At 48.2% G+C, this 12450-nt stretch overlaps 1 protein-coding gene across 3 annotated transcripts in view; it reads right to left on the bottom strand.

Moving 5' to 3' along the window:
- NKAIN4 (sodium/potassium transporting ATPase interacting 4) overlaps nucleotides 1-10686 on the bottom strand; it is a 53991-nt gene extending 43305 nt beyond the window's left edge. Inside the window, exon 1 of one of the 3 annotated variants that reach the window (XR_008234896.1) lies at nucleotides 10372-10685. Coding sequence is in view for 2 of the 3 variants with exons in the window: in XM_052785650.1 (XP_052641610.1) it covers nucleotides 10372-10425 (54 nt within the window). In the remaining variant the exon portion in view is untranslated. Of the gene's footprint in view, nucleotides 1-10371 lie in introns of all 3 variants that reach the window. The other 2 variants (XM_052785650.1, XM_052785641.1) reach the window with 2 other exon arrangements.
- Between the last annotated feature and the right edge of the window lie 1764 nt (nucleotides 10687-12450).

Raw genomic sequence — 12450 nt, 5'->3', positions numbered from 1 at the left:
GTCCAGCGTGGAGCTGGAGGAACCAGCCTGGTTCTCTGGATCTAGACACCTGGGGATTAGTACCTTGAGGTGTACTCAGCATGAACCACCCTCCACCCTGCCTGGCATCTACTTGACTTCTTCTGCATCTCTGGGAAAAGCAGGTCAGATTTGGGGCCAGAAGACCTCTTCTAACACGCACTTCTGCGGTGCAAATGAGCCTGTTAAATGCGAACGAAGCAGCACCATTCACAGAACCAACTACCATCACAGTCTCCTCAGGCTTCTGAGAGCATTTGAGAATCTGCCTGTGTCAGCACAAAGGCAGGATAAAGAGCACGCAGAACAGATACCTCTGAGAAGGTGTCGTGCCGCGGCTCTCACCAGCTGTTTGCACAGCGAGGCAGACCCATCCTTCCCTTGAATGTCTCCTCTCAGAATAATGAGATGGGAAACTTGAAGACCCAGAATCCTAAAAAGTGGCAGACATTTGAAAAAGAATTGCCCTTTCCCAGCTTTGTAATTTGTTTTAAGGCTGGCAATCGCATCTCCAAACCCCCATGCTCACTTTTTTCCACATGCTCAGAAAGCAAAGGGCACATAACAGACTGTGAACTCCCATCACACTTCTCCCAACACCCACTCCCCTCCCTGCCGAACAGCCAGCAATCTCCCAGGCTAATTAGCCAAACTGTATTCTGCACATATTTAGCATTTCTGAGTAATTAGGATAATCAGATTTCTCCCCTAATTCTGTACATATACAATACAAGCAGGTGTATTGCCTTTCCCACAATGATATCACAAAAAGTGCGTTGTCTGCCAGAGCTAGGGATGCCAGCTGCCTGTCAGAGCCCATTCTCATCTCACACATGGAAATCTACTGCTAACGGATTACCAGTAGCATGGGAAATTAGGAACTGGATTTGATTTGGCTAAGTAGCCAGCAGTTCAGATATTCATGTAAGCTATCTAAATGCACAGTCTTCAAATCTGGCCAGAGATCTGGATGATCTCTTCACTGTCCTCCAGGGAAGAGCTGCAGGAGAAGTTCTTCCGCGCTGCAGTTGAACAGGAGGTGTTTGGCCCAGAACCTCAAAGGTGTTTTGGGTTCTGGGGAGGTGCGATAGTGTGCCCAAGACTCAGGACTCAGGTCTTGGTCATTCTCCAAGAGGTTAACCAGCCTGCGGACCTAGACCTTACCTCTGTGAACCTGTCAGCTGGTAAACACATACCTGTGGTCTCGACTGCTTTCAAGGGCTCTAAATGAAGGTCAAAGCCAGTCAGGCCAGGCCAGCCCTTTCTTGTCCTGCTGAGGGGGGTCTTTGGTTCAGCAGTTTTTCCTCCAGTCAGCTTCACTCAATAATTCCTTCTCAGGGAAGCAGAAAAGTTTTTTTAAGTGCCCATGACTACATCCTTGTCCTTGGAGCATTTGGATGTGGTGCTTCCACCAAAGTGCAACTATTTCCCTCTTAATGGAGTATCAAGAGTCCAGCATCTCTGAAAGGAGGAAAGGATGCTCCCAAGCCCCATAGCATGGTGTTAGGGACTCCTGAGCATCTGGACCATAGCAGTAATATTAAGCAAAGACCCTGCCACATACCCTCCACAGAAAGACCATCTATCTGCTGAGCTTCACGTATGGGAAAAATTTGCTTGTAGACCTGAGAGTACAACCCAATATACTCCCAACACAAAGCAGCCATTTCTAAATGTGCAGGGCAATGCTCTTACTGTAGTCCTGTAGAATAATGCCCAAACCTCCTAAATATGAACAAATCCGAGTAAGGCCAGGATTTAGATTCCTCCTGATCTCCAGGTAGGTTAATCGTCCTAGTACTGAGATTGAACTCTGGTTACTACAGAGGTAATTTTCAGGTGGAGCTGAAGATAGACAGTGACAAACTGTTAATTGTGGTGAGGCTGTTTATCTGTGATGGATGAACACACCATACAGAGCACTCCATGCAAGGTTACACTCAATATTTTATAAGTTCTGTGTTGGTAATAAAATGCTCCATCCCCTTCTTTAGTGTCCTCCATCTCACCTTCCCTGTTCAGATGAAACGGTGCTTACAGATGAACTATCTCCAGAGAACAGCACTTGGAAAATATAATTCAGCACCAGACGCTTTAATGTGTCCAAGGCTGTTGTCAGGGTCACCACAGACACAGGAGGGGTCCCTGTTCCCCAGAGAGGGGTCACAGGAAGCATCTTCCTGGGTTTTGTATATTTGCTCTAACTGTGTATTCATCTGAGCCCCAGGATTCAATTCTTATTAAGTGTACTTAGCCCTTGAGGAAAAGTGTAACCCAACTATCCTCAGTAATACTCAATTCCTGTTCTTCCATATCTTTGACCAGGTGACTGGTTGCCCAAGTGCTCGCTAATGAAGGAGAGAGTCTGTCCTGCATCATTCTGACCTACCTTCTTCAGGTCAGCGATGTCCCATGTCGCACGACAGGGAAAGAGACTTGGAGAGCTGTGCTGAGAGAACAGATCCTGTCACAGAGCAATGTCCTCCTAGACCTGGGAGACCGAGCCCAGAGGCAACTCTGCGGGATGTGGGATGGAGCGAGCTGGGATGAGGAGCCCTTGGCTCACCCTGCTCCAGGCATCCCATCTCCAGGGATCTCATCAGTGGGATCCTCAGCTGCGTTTTTGTCTCCTCTGAGGGCAGTGCAACAGGGAGCAAGTCTGGGTGGTGAGGGGCTGCCCCAAAGTGCAGAAAGGGCATAAAGGCTGGATCCCCCAGCCGTTCCCATCACTCTGCAGTGAGACTGCCTGCTGCCGTAACGGGGTGGCAATTTGTGCTCCCACACTTCTGAAAATCAGGGTCTGGGTGGACATTTGTGTGCTTGCTCCATTGGCACAGAAAAAATATGGTGATGGTCCTGGTTTTCTAGAGTTTTGAGCACTGGATGAAAAAAACTGGAGGAAAAAAAACAAAAAGAGGGAAGAAAGCAGATATTTTGCTGGCCTGAGAGAGCCTGGAGAGCAGGTGGGAAGCTGCCTGCAGGGCTGGCCAGTTGCTGAAATGTGGCAAAGGAAGCTGGCACAGCAACTCCTGACGTCTGCCTTCTCCAAGCAGGTGATGAAGACAAGCTGTTGCCTCGATTCCCACAGTATATTTTCATTAAGCCGTGGCAGACGGCTGCGGAGGTCACTGCTTCCACACCATCATCCTTTCAACCGAAAGGTGTCAGGGAATCTGACATCTCAATTACTAAACCTAGATTCACCCAAACAACATCCAGGATGAAGGGGAAAGGGGGATCAGAAAAGCTGCTCTCCTAATTTCCATGAATCCTCACCTTTGAGAGAAAATCTGGGACGTGCGCTTCCCCGATAAACAACATATTTGTGCCTAACGTCCTGACACAGAAGCAGCTGTGCTGAGAACAAGCCACAGACACCAGGAAAATGGCAATTAAGTCCTTGTGGGAATGAGACCAAAAATCATCCCTTGGAAAAGACAGTTGATGTTAATGAGCTACAGCGAAGTCAAGGGAGGAGCTATTGATCTTGCCCCAGCAGAGAACCGCTGCTCCCTCCTCTCTAGTCTGTGAAACCTCAGGACATACAGCAAAATAAAACTTCTGTTCTTCACTTCACAAGGACTTTCGGGGGTGGGCCCAGGGCTCAGCTAACCCAGGGAGAAGCCAGAGCAACATCACCATTGACTTTTCTGTGTTCAACGTTAAATACAACTCTGACATGCTGGTGAGAAACAGTACTTTTGTTGAAACCCCATCTCAGAGATTTCTGCTAGGCATTTCAATCATTTCAGTTCTTCTCAACCCTACTATTACTACCTACTTTCCTATTACTGATTCCCTACCATTTACTACCATTAATCCTCGCTTTTGTAATCCCTACTGTTATCCCTGGCAAGGAGATGATGAAGTAAGATTCTGACCCTTATCATACTCAATAAACAAGCAAAGCAGAAGTCATTTATTCTTTTTCTGAAATCTCATGAGCTTTAAGGTAATACTATGGCTCTGGAATGATTACAAAATACCTCAGATTGGCAGTTCTGCAGGGTGTTTATTCACTGAGTTTCCTTCTACAACAAAAATACCAAACCCCACTGGCCTATGGGCAGACGAGTCAGCTTGGCAAGGCACCACCCTGTAGCAACGCCCAAGCCAGTGCTTTCTCTTTGAGGACCTCTCCCCTTAAACTCCAACACGAGCTGGGTTTTGGGGAGACACGATGACCTCAGAGATATTTGGAAGTTGAGAACTTCCAGACTGCACAACTCCAAAGAATAAAAACACCACCAAACCAACTTTTTAGTGAGACTTTTCAGCTTTTTTACAGAAGCTTGAAAACACTTCTGAAAAGTTCAAAATATTTGGTGTTTGGCACAATAACCCCCCCCCCTCATTTTCAGCAAACATTGCTAAACGCCAGAGTATTTTCATTTTTTTGCCCAGAAATGTCTTTTTTTCCCTCCTCGTGTTCTAGAGACGGGGAATGGGAGAAGAATGCGCTACTTTTGAGACAAAAGTTTCCACTTTGTTGAAAACTCTCTTTCTACCAAACTTAAACACAGAGACACAACCTATGCAGTTAGGTGTGCTTATCACATCTACTGCAGTCCACGAGGAGTGGGGACAAAGGGAACCCCACAAGCATAAGGACAGTAAATCACAAATTATCTCGCTTTTGTTTGGGTTTTTTTTAGTAAGAAAGAGAGGTTCCGTTCTACTGACCTCAAACCCAATGTTTTGTTAATGGGAAAAGGGAGCGCTACAGCTGGGGCACTTACTGCTCGCTAGATCATAAGCGTTTTCTTAAGTGCTCAAAAAGTGACGGGCTATTCCAGGGTTTTCCTGGAGGAAAAGTGATCACAATCTGGCCTTTGTTATCCAGTTTGTTCTCCAAGAGTTCCTGTTTGAGGGCCCCTGGAGCAAATTCTTGGAACAACTCCATTTTGCACCCCAGCCAAAATGATCTGAGTTTCCGTATATTATTAGCACACAATGCAGCAATGTCAGCTCCCTTAACCCCACACCGGCCAGGGGGAGAGGTTCCCCATTGGGGGAAAACCAGCTCCTTCTCTTCTTGCATGGCCCTGGTGCTCAGAGAGAGGAAAAAGGGGAAAGCAAAGGAGTAGAGAGTGACCGGGAGAAATCAGAGAGCGGTCAGGCAAACATACTGCGTCAGCTGAAATAAAGCCCCGGTTCTCCAAGAAGAGTTGACTTCAATACCACCCTGCCCTCAGCTTCCTTTTGGCTTGGCTTTTGCCAAATTTCATTCCTGGTCTGAATGGGTTTGGTTAGAGGACACAAAGAAACGTGGTTCCTGTGAGTCATTTGCAATCTCCACCACCGTGATGGGAAACGCGGATGTGGGCTGCCGGGCAAGGCACAATCTGCAACAGGGCACGTCTGAAACATGTACCCCAAGCTTCTCTTCCCTTGTGCTGCTCTTGGGCTTAGACCACTGTGCTACAGCAGTGCTGACTCCAGCTGCTCGTGGAAAAAAAAAAAAAAAAAAATCTCATGCAAAAATTCAACCTTTTGTAAGAAAAGCTCCACAACTCCAAAATTAAAAATGTTTGCCAGCACAGCAAACATTTGCCAGCACATTTTTGATTTTTCGCCAAAATATTCTGGCCAAAACTTGGGAGAAAAACTCAGAATTGTCTATGGAAAGCAGATACTTCTCATGAAAATATTCATTTAGTCAAATCCCCAGGTTTCTACTGAAAGTCAGCTTCAGTGGAAAATGCTGACGAGCTCTATTATTGGCACAGCTTTAATTTTCCTTTGTCTGGAACAGACATGGAGAAGACAGCATCTGTCAAACGTAGTCTATAGACTTACGTTATTATTTAGCCTGGAGTATTGTTCGAGGACTTCAGGAAAGGTTCAAGCCATCACGGTGCTAGGTGCTGTGCATATACACAAAAGATAGTCCCTTCCCTAGAGGGATTATAATTTAAGCACAAAACATGGAGGAGATAAACAGCTGGGGAGAGCACAAGGTAATTTTGGAGGTGTCCTGAGCAGTGTGATGAGCAAAGGGACACTGCGCTTCCCCTTGCACCTGCTCTTGCCTCGAACGCTTTGTGCTCAGCCGTACCACAGCTGTGTGAGCTCAAAGCTCCCTCAGGAGATGCATCGAACTGCCCCAGCTCCGGAGGCAGCTGCAGAGGAGGGGAGAGACGGGTCCTGCTCTCCCCATCCTGCCTCCAGTTCAAAATGTTCCTGGGATGGAGAGGAGAAAGCCAAGAAAGGAATCTCCACAGCCTCCACGTGTCGCAATCCTGCTTGCTCCTTACCTTGGATAGGAAGATGCTTTACCACCCTCCCTCTTGCAGCCCACGTGTGCTGATCCGATCGAGCCCACCTATTTTAATTCATGGGGGGTTTTTTGCCCAGATCCTGCCTTGCCTGACTTGCCGTGTGATCCCACCTGCCTGTCTGCCACGCTCCCCTTCTGCCCTCACCCCATGTGTGCTCTTCATCGCTTTATGCCTCGATCAAACTGACACAACCGCTTTAGTTACAAGAAAGTAGTTAGAGAAGGATCTGTGCTGGTTTCAAATAGTTTCCAGAACTGGTCATCCCCTTCTGTAAGAGATTAAAAAGGCATCGCTGAGAAGGGAGTGAGGGAGAAAGAAAGCACGAGAAAATAAATAAATAAAGGTATATAGTTACTTTTGGTTAGTCTCAATATGCAGTCCCGTCCCAGGGCGCCTTGTTCTGTGCTCATTTGAAGTATTAGTCACTTTTTCCATTAGAAGCTCTTATTCTAGGGGGATTTATAATGTATCTGTAAAATTGTCTCCAGGCTTTGCTTGGCATCTGAGCTCTCAATTCACGGACAGAATGTAAAGAAACTACAGTTGTTTGATTTATTGGGACAGGGCACAGGGAGGGAGAGAATTTTTCCATGCTCGGTGGAAATAAATTCACATAGTGCTTTCACTGCACAATCACTTACTGCTCCAGAAAATACACCGTTTGGGTGCAGTCTCACGCTGGCAGAGAGGAAAGGAGCAAATCAATGATTTTTTAATATCTCCCTGCTTGAGACCCAGTCCTCGCTTGTGGTTTCTTGCCACGACCCGCCCAGTCCACAGTCCTGCTGGGTGCAATGGTCTCTGTCATACCACTCAGGTTCAGAGATCCTGCCCTTGACAAGCCTTTTTCAACCCTAATTTCTACAGGGGACATTCGTTAACCCTCTGCAAGGGCTGTCTTACAGAGTCCTGATTTTTTCCTGGGGAAGACTTATGACTCATTTAAGTTTTGCTCATTTTTCTTAATATGCAACTGCCCAAAGGCTGGGAGGGATGAGCAAGGGCTGGCAAGCCGCTGTCAGTAACATCAGCACCTGAATGGCAGAGGTGTTTGGGCAAAGCAAGAACTGGGAGGTGACAACATGCTTGGGATGCACAAACTCTGGGCTACAAACACCCCATCACCTTGCTGATGGTCCTCCGCTATGCCACAGCTGAGGGTAAGCTCATCTGCAGGGTGGCCCTGACCTGGGCCAACGTTCACCCAAACTTCTGTTGAAGACAGGGGTGGACTGGGAAGAAGGGAAGGATTAGGGACAGTGACACACACTGGGATCAGGGAGAGGGAGAGCCAGAACCTTCTCGCAGCCTCCCTGCAGCACCTATCAGCAAAGCGAGAGCCTAACATGGATGTTTTAAGGAAACAATAACCTAAAATTGGAACATGGCAAATTATTTATTCCAACTACAGCCTTCCCTCCCCCCTTGATTAGCAAACCGCTGGGGAGTCAGCCCTGATTTTCTTCAGACAGACGCATACGGCTCTCCTCCTCTATTTCCGCCACGACTGCTCAGCCCGTGGGGGGCTGAAGATCTAGTTGGTATTCGCATTGTGTAGCAGCTCCTTGAATTCACACGTTGTTCTGCTCTCCTACTGGATCACAAACTTTTTCTTTGGGAGCATACAGTGCAATGATGAATATGTTTGTTTTCTGCCTTTTTTTCCAGGGAAACATTTAGGCTGCAGGGTGCAAACGCTTCCCCACACACTCACTCAACTACTTGCACCTAATAATAAAATGATCTCTATGAAGCATTGCAACTCGAATTCCTACTTTGATTTTTTGGGGGTGGTTGTTTTGTGCTTCCGTTCATCACTTCTAAAAAGCCCCAGTGAAGCCCTGAGGAACAGACGTGAGAACACGTAAAGAAACACAGGGGTGTGCTGCAAAACTGAAGTGGGAAATGCCAGTGCTGAAATCCTCTCCCCACCTAACTCAGAGGCAAAGCATCCACTGACCATAGAGGAGCCAGGATTTCACCCCTGGGACTTCGGATGCGGGAGACACGGTGCTTGGCAACATGCAGGGAAGACTGTGAAGGGTTCAAAGTATCAAATGAAGCCAAGCAGAGACATGGAGGAACAAAGGAAGTTCACGTCATTATAATTTATTGATGATCTTGGCCTGATCGCTTCAGTGTTTTGTCTTAACACAACCCACCCTGAGCAGCAGCGAGTCCTGCAGGTCACTTGGCTGTACTGATGTGGAAGTGATGTGACGATTTACAGACAAACTTTGCTTAAAAAAAGTAAAAAGAAAAATAAAAAAGCACCAGGCTGGATCGCACCCTCACCCAAGCGCTTGCTGGGAACTGGCCAGGATCTCCTGACCTCACCCCCACCGGAGCATGGCTCCAGGAATTCCCTCACCATAGTTCACATTTTTCCAGCTCTACCAATTCACCCAGCAAGTGCCATGGGAAATTGCTACAGCCGAGGCATCCAAACTTGCTTAAGAATGAGCCAAACTGATTCTTTTCTTCAAGGAGGAGGGTCTTAAGGAAAATAAAATGCTGGGGGTTCTTTGTCCCTGTATCTTGGTTACGAGAAAACTCCCACGCTTGTCAGAAATAAGAACAGCACCAGCAGCTCATGGCTTTTTCTCTTTCTTATTCTTTTTTTTTTCCCCCAGTGTGTGCGAGTGTGTGCTTTAAAGCAGGATGACATAGTGATGGGTTTAAGAGACAGTGAGTGTTGAGATGCCAATTTCTAATGTAATACAGGGTACAGCTTCTTTCTTCTGTGATCACGGGTGAAAAATCAAAAGAAATAATCCAGGAGACTAAATACACTCCCCAGCCATTCAACTCACTCATAAATATGCCTAGCGAGACGCTTTGTGCAAGAAAACCCCACCACTTGTATTCTGTATTTTGTTTAACTACGAGTCAAATCTTCCACCCGCATCTTCCACTTCTGCTAGTCAGAGTTAACAGGGTTGCATTCCCACCCTCTTCCCCTTCAATTTTAGGCTGACGGCTTACACTTAAAAACTAGCAGGTTTCTTCTAACGAGAGATTCTCTCCCACCTTCAGCAAAGTGCCCGCTCACCGTCCCTTCGCAGAAAACAGACCACTGTCACAGTGAGCAACTCCAAAACAAAGAGTTTTAACTAGCCTCACCCCTTGGCACTAGCTTACTATTCAACAGAACTTAGCAGGAAGCCTGCCCTTTCCTGCACGCTGCTAATGCTCCAAAATAAAGCAAATTTGGAAGAAGTAAATGAAATTAAATACATAGATGCTGTCATTTCCTTTTTAAGGCTCGAGGAGCCCTGGAGCCCTTTAGCTATTGACAAGAAGGGGACCCTCCAGATCCAGGCTGGAGGCACAGCCACTCGGGGAACAACCAGACCTTTGTTTATCATGTTATCATGTACGCAGATGTCATGAGGACGAGGAACCCCTGCCCGTCAGGGGCGACACTTTCTGCACACCGGGAAGTTTATTCCTAAATAAATACATGTATTATTGATAAACACGTTCTATCTAAGCGCTTCATCCCGAGGAGGTTTGAAACAATTCCTTCCAAGCCAGCACAAACCCTTCCCGTACCGGCGAGCAGGGTGGGATACGGGCGAGCAGGGTGGGATACAGGCGAGCCCTTTCTTGCAGCCGGACACGAAAGAGGCTGAAGGTACCGGCGGGTTTCGGCACGTATGGAGTTGGGTTTGGTTTGCAACATCGCCACCGAGCCCGCCGGGACTCCTTTCACGGTGTGATTTTTTTTTTTTTTCAGTTGTATTTAAAGCACAAACTTAGGAATTGAGAACTTCTTTTTTTTTTTCCTTTTTTTCTCCCCCCCCTCCCCCCCTCCCCAAGCGTTTCTCCGAGTTTTAGACATCACTAAATCCCCCCGCGCAGCAAAGCCTTTCCCGGAGCGCAGCCTGACATCCCTCCACCTTCCTCCTCCTCAACTTCGTCTCGGAGGGACCGGAGCCTTTACCAGCCCCGGGGCAGCGGGCACCGAGGTGCTGAGAAGTGGAAAAGCTTTTGTTCCCATCCCGGCGAGCCGACACCGTGTCGCTCCCCCCCCCCCCCGACCTCCACCCCCGGGAGCGCCTGCACTTACCAGCTGCAAAGTGCAGAGGAAAATGAGGGTGCAGCGCCCGGTGCAGCATCCCATGGTCCCCGAGCAGCGGGGACAGGGACAGGGAGAGGGACAGCCCGACTCGTTGCGGCCCCGCTGCCGCCCCGGGGCTCTCTCCGCTCTCTCCTCCGCTCTCCGCGGCCCGGCCCGCAGCTGCCGCCGCCGGGAGCGGGGAGGGAGGAGGGAGAAGGGAGGGAGGGAAGGAGGGAGGAAGGTCGCAGCGGCTGCCGGAGCCCCTCCGGGAGCCGGGGAGGAGGCAAGTGGGGCCACAGCTTTAAAAGGGCAATGCCCCGACGGCGGCTGTCCGTCCCAAATGCGGGTAGAGGCTTGCGGGGTGGGATGCTGCTGGGATTCGCTCCCACCTCTTCCCACCGCCCTCGCAAGGCGCGGTGGGATGATGCTCCCGGCCCCGAGCCCTCCCCCGGGAGGCTGAGGCAGGCAGCTGCTGGGGGCAGCTCCTTTTCGCCCCCGCCGAGGGCTGCTGGAGTGGCTCCGGATTTTGATTTTTATGTTTTTTTTTTTTTTTTTCCCTGGATGGGACGCTTTTCCCCAGGCGGTGCCGGCTCTGCCGCTGGCCAGGGGTGTCCGGTATGTGCCGGGGCAGAGGGGCGTGCGGGACAGGGAAGCTGTGTGTATAGGACACGAAGGCCATAGGGCATCCTAGGGGATGGGAATCAGGAGTTTCTCTCCCCCTTCCACATGTACCCATCACCTTCCTCCCCGTGCAGGTGCTGGCATGCTCACCCTAAAAATCGTGAAGCCTAGAATGAACCTAAAATGCAATGGTTCTTCCCATAAAATTTGTCAGCAAGGGTGCATGTGGAAGACAGAAAGGGGGATAAGACAAGGAATTCTTTAAAATGCACATTTGTGGGTATTTTAAAGAAGTACATACCCAGGCTTGTGAATGAATCACTGGCTGACTAGTAGCAGAGGGTCGTAGGGGAGCATCTCTCTTCTTCCGAGAAGAGTTTCTACCTAAGCACCATCTATGAACCACTCGCCATACCCTGCATCTGTAGAAAAGCAAGTCAGTCTACTTCAATTGCAAATAGTAGAGAAAATCCATGAGCACACAACCACCTCCTTTACGTGCCTGAGTCCTTCACATTGCCTCCTCTCCAGAAGGAGAAGCAGGGCCCAGAAGACACGAGATCATGTCAGCCCTCCCTGTCATATGCGTTTCTGGTCGGCCCGAGGAGCAGGTCACACACCATGGGCTGTGATTGGGACAGACTTGTTGCTAAGCTCAACACAACAGGATAAGAAGCTTTGGGAGAGACTCATCTGATGATGATGTCGTCTCTTTGCAATCTCCAGTGACACCAAAGGCTGCACAACAGTTTGCTCTTCTACTCTCAGGCTGTTCCTTCTTCCTCTGAAGCAAGTCAGGGTTTTGCTTCTGCCTCCAAAGCAGGGTGCGACTTTGTACCGTGAGCGACTGGTTCCACTTTCCTTTTAAATAAGCATGCCACACTGCATGAGTGTGAGAAGGAGGTGGTAGCTGAAATGATAGAAGCTCTACCATTTTACTCAAGGAAAGCATTGCTTAACTATACCCCAAGGAAGCAGGATTAGTCCTAAAGTGCTATGAATGTTAAAAACCTTATATTAACAACATTATTGTTACTCAAATCAGCCACAGGGAGAAACAGAACAAACAAGCAAGCAAACTCTGAATACCTAAGATTAGGCGACAGACTCTGAATTGATCACAAATCCTGCTGGTTTTAAATGGTAAAGTATATCGATTATCTGACCTGTGCACTGTGCATAGCCAGGGCATCAATTAATGCAGTCAGATACAATAAAACACATTTTATTATAGGTGAAAGGAATACACCCAGAGAAGAAACCAATTTACTTCATCCAGAAAACTGTGGACTGAAGAAGCTTTGGCAGTATTTGCATTCCCAGGAAGATGGTGTTTGGATGGCGGAGGCAATAGGAACAAAGACCAGTTTATTTTTTAGTGAACGTAGATGAAACTTGCTTTACAAACTGCATAGGGAGGTCTCCCTCTGCACTGTAGCGTCAGGCAACCTGACATCAGAATTAAAA

Source organism: Harpia harpyja, chromosome 1, assembly GCF_026419915.1.
Source record: "Harpia harpyja isolate bHarHar1 chromosome 1, bHarHar1 primary haplotype, whole genome shotgun sequence".
Classification (NCBI taxonomy): Eukaryota; Metazoa; Chordata; class Aves; order Accipitriformes; family Accipitridae; genus Harpia; species Harpia harpyja.
Note: the sequence above shows the minus strand (reverse complement) of the source record. Positions and strands in the feature narration are given on the sequence as shown.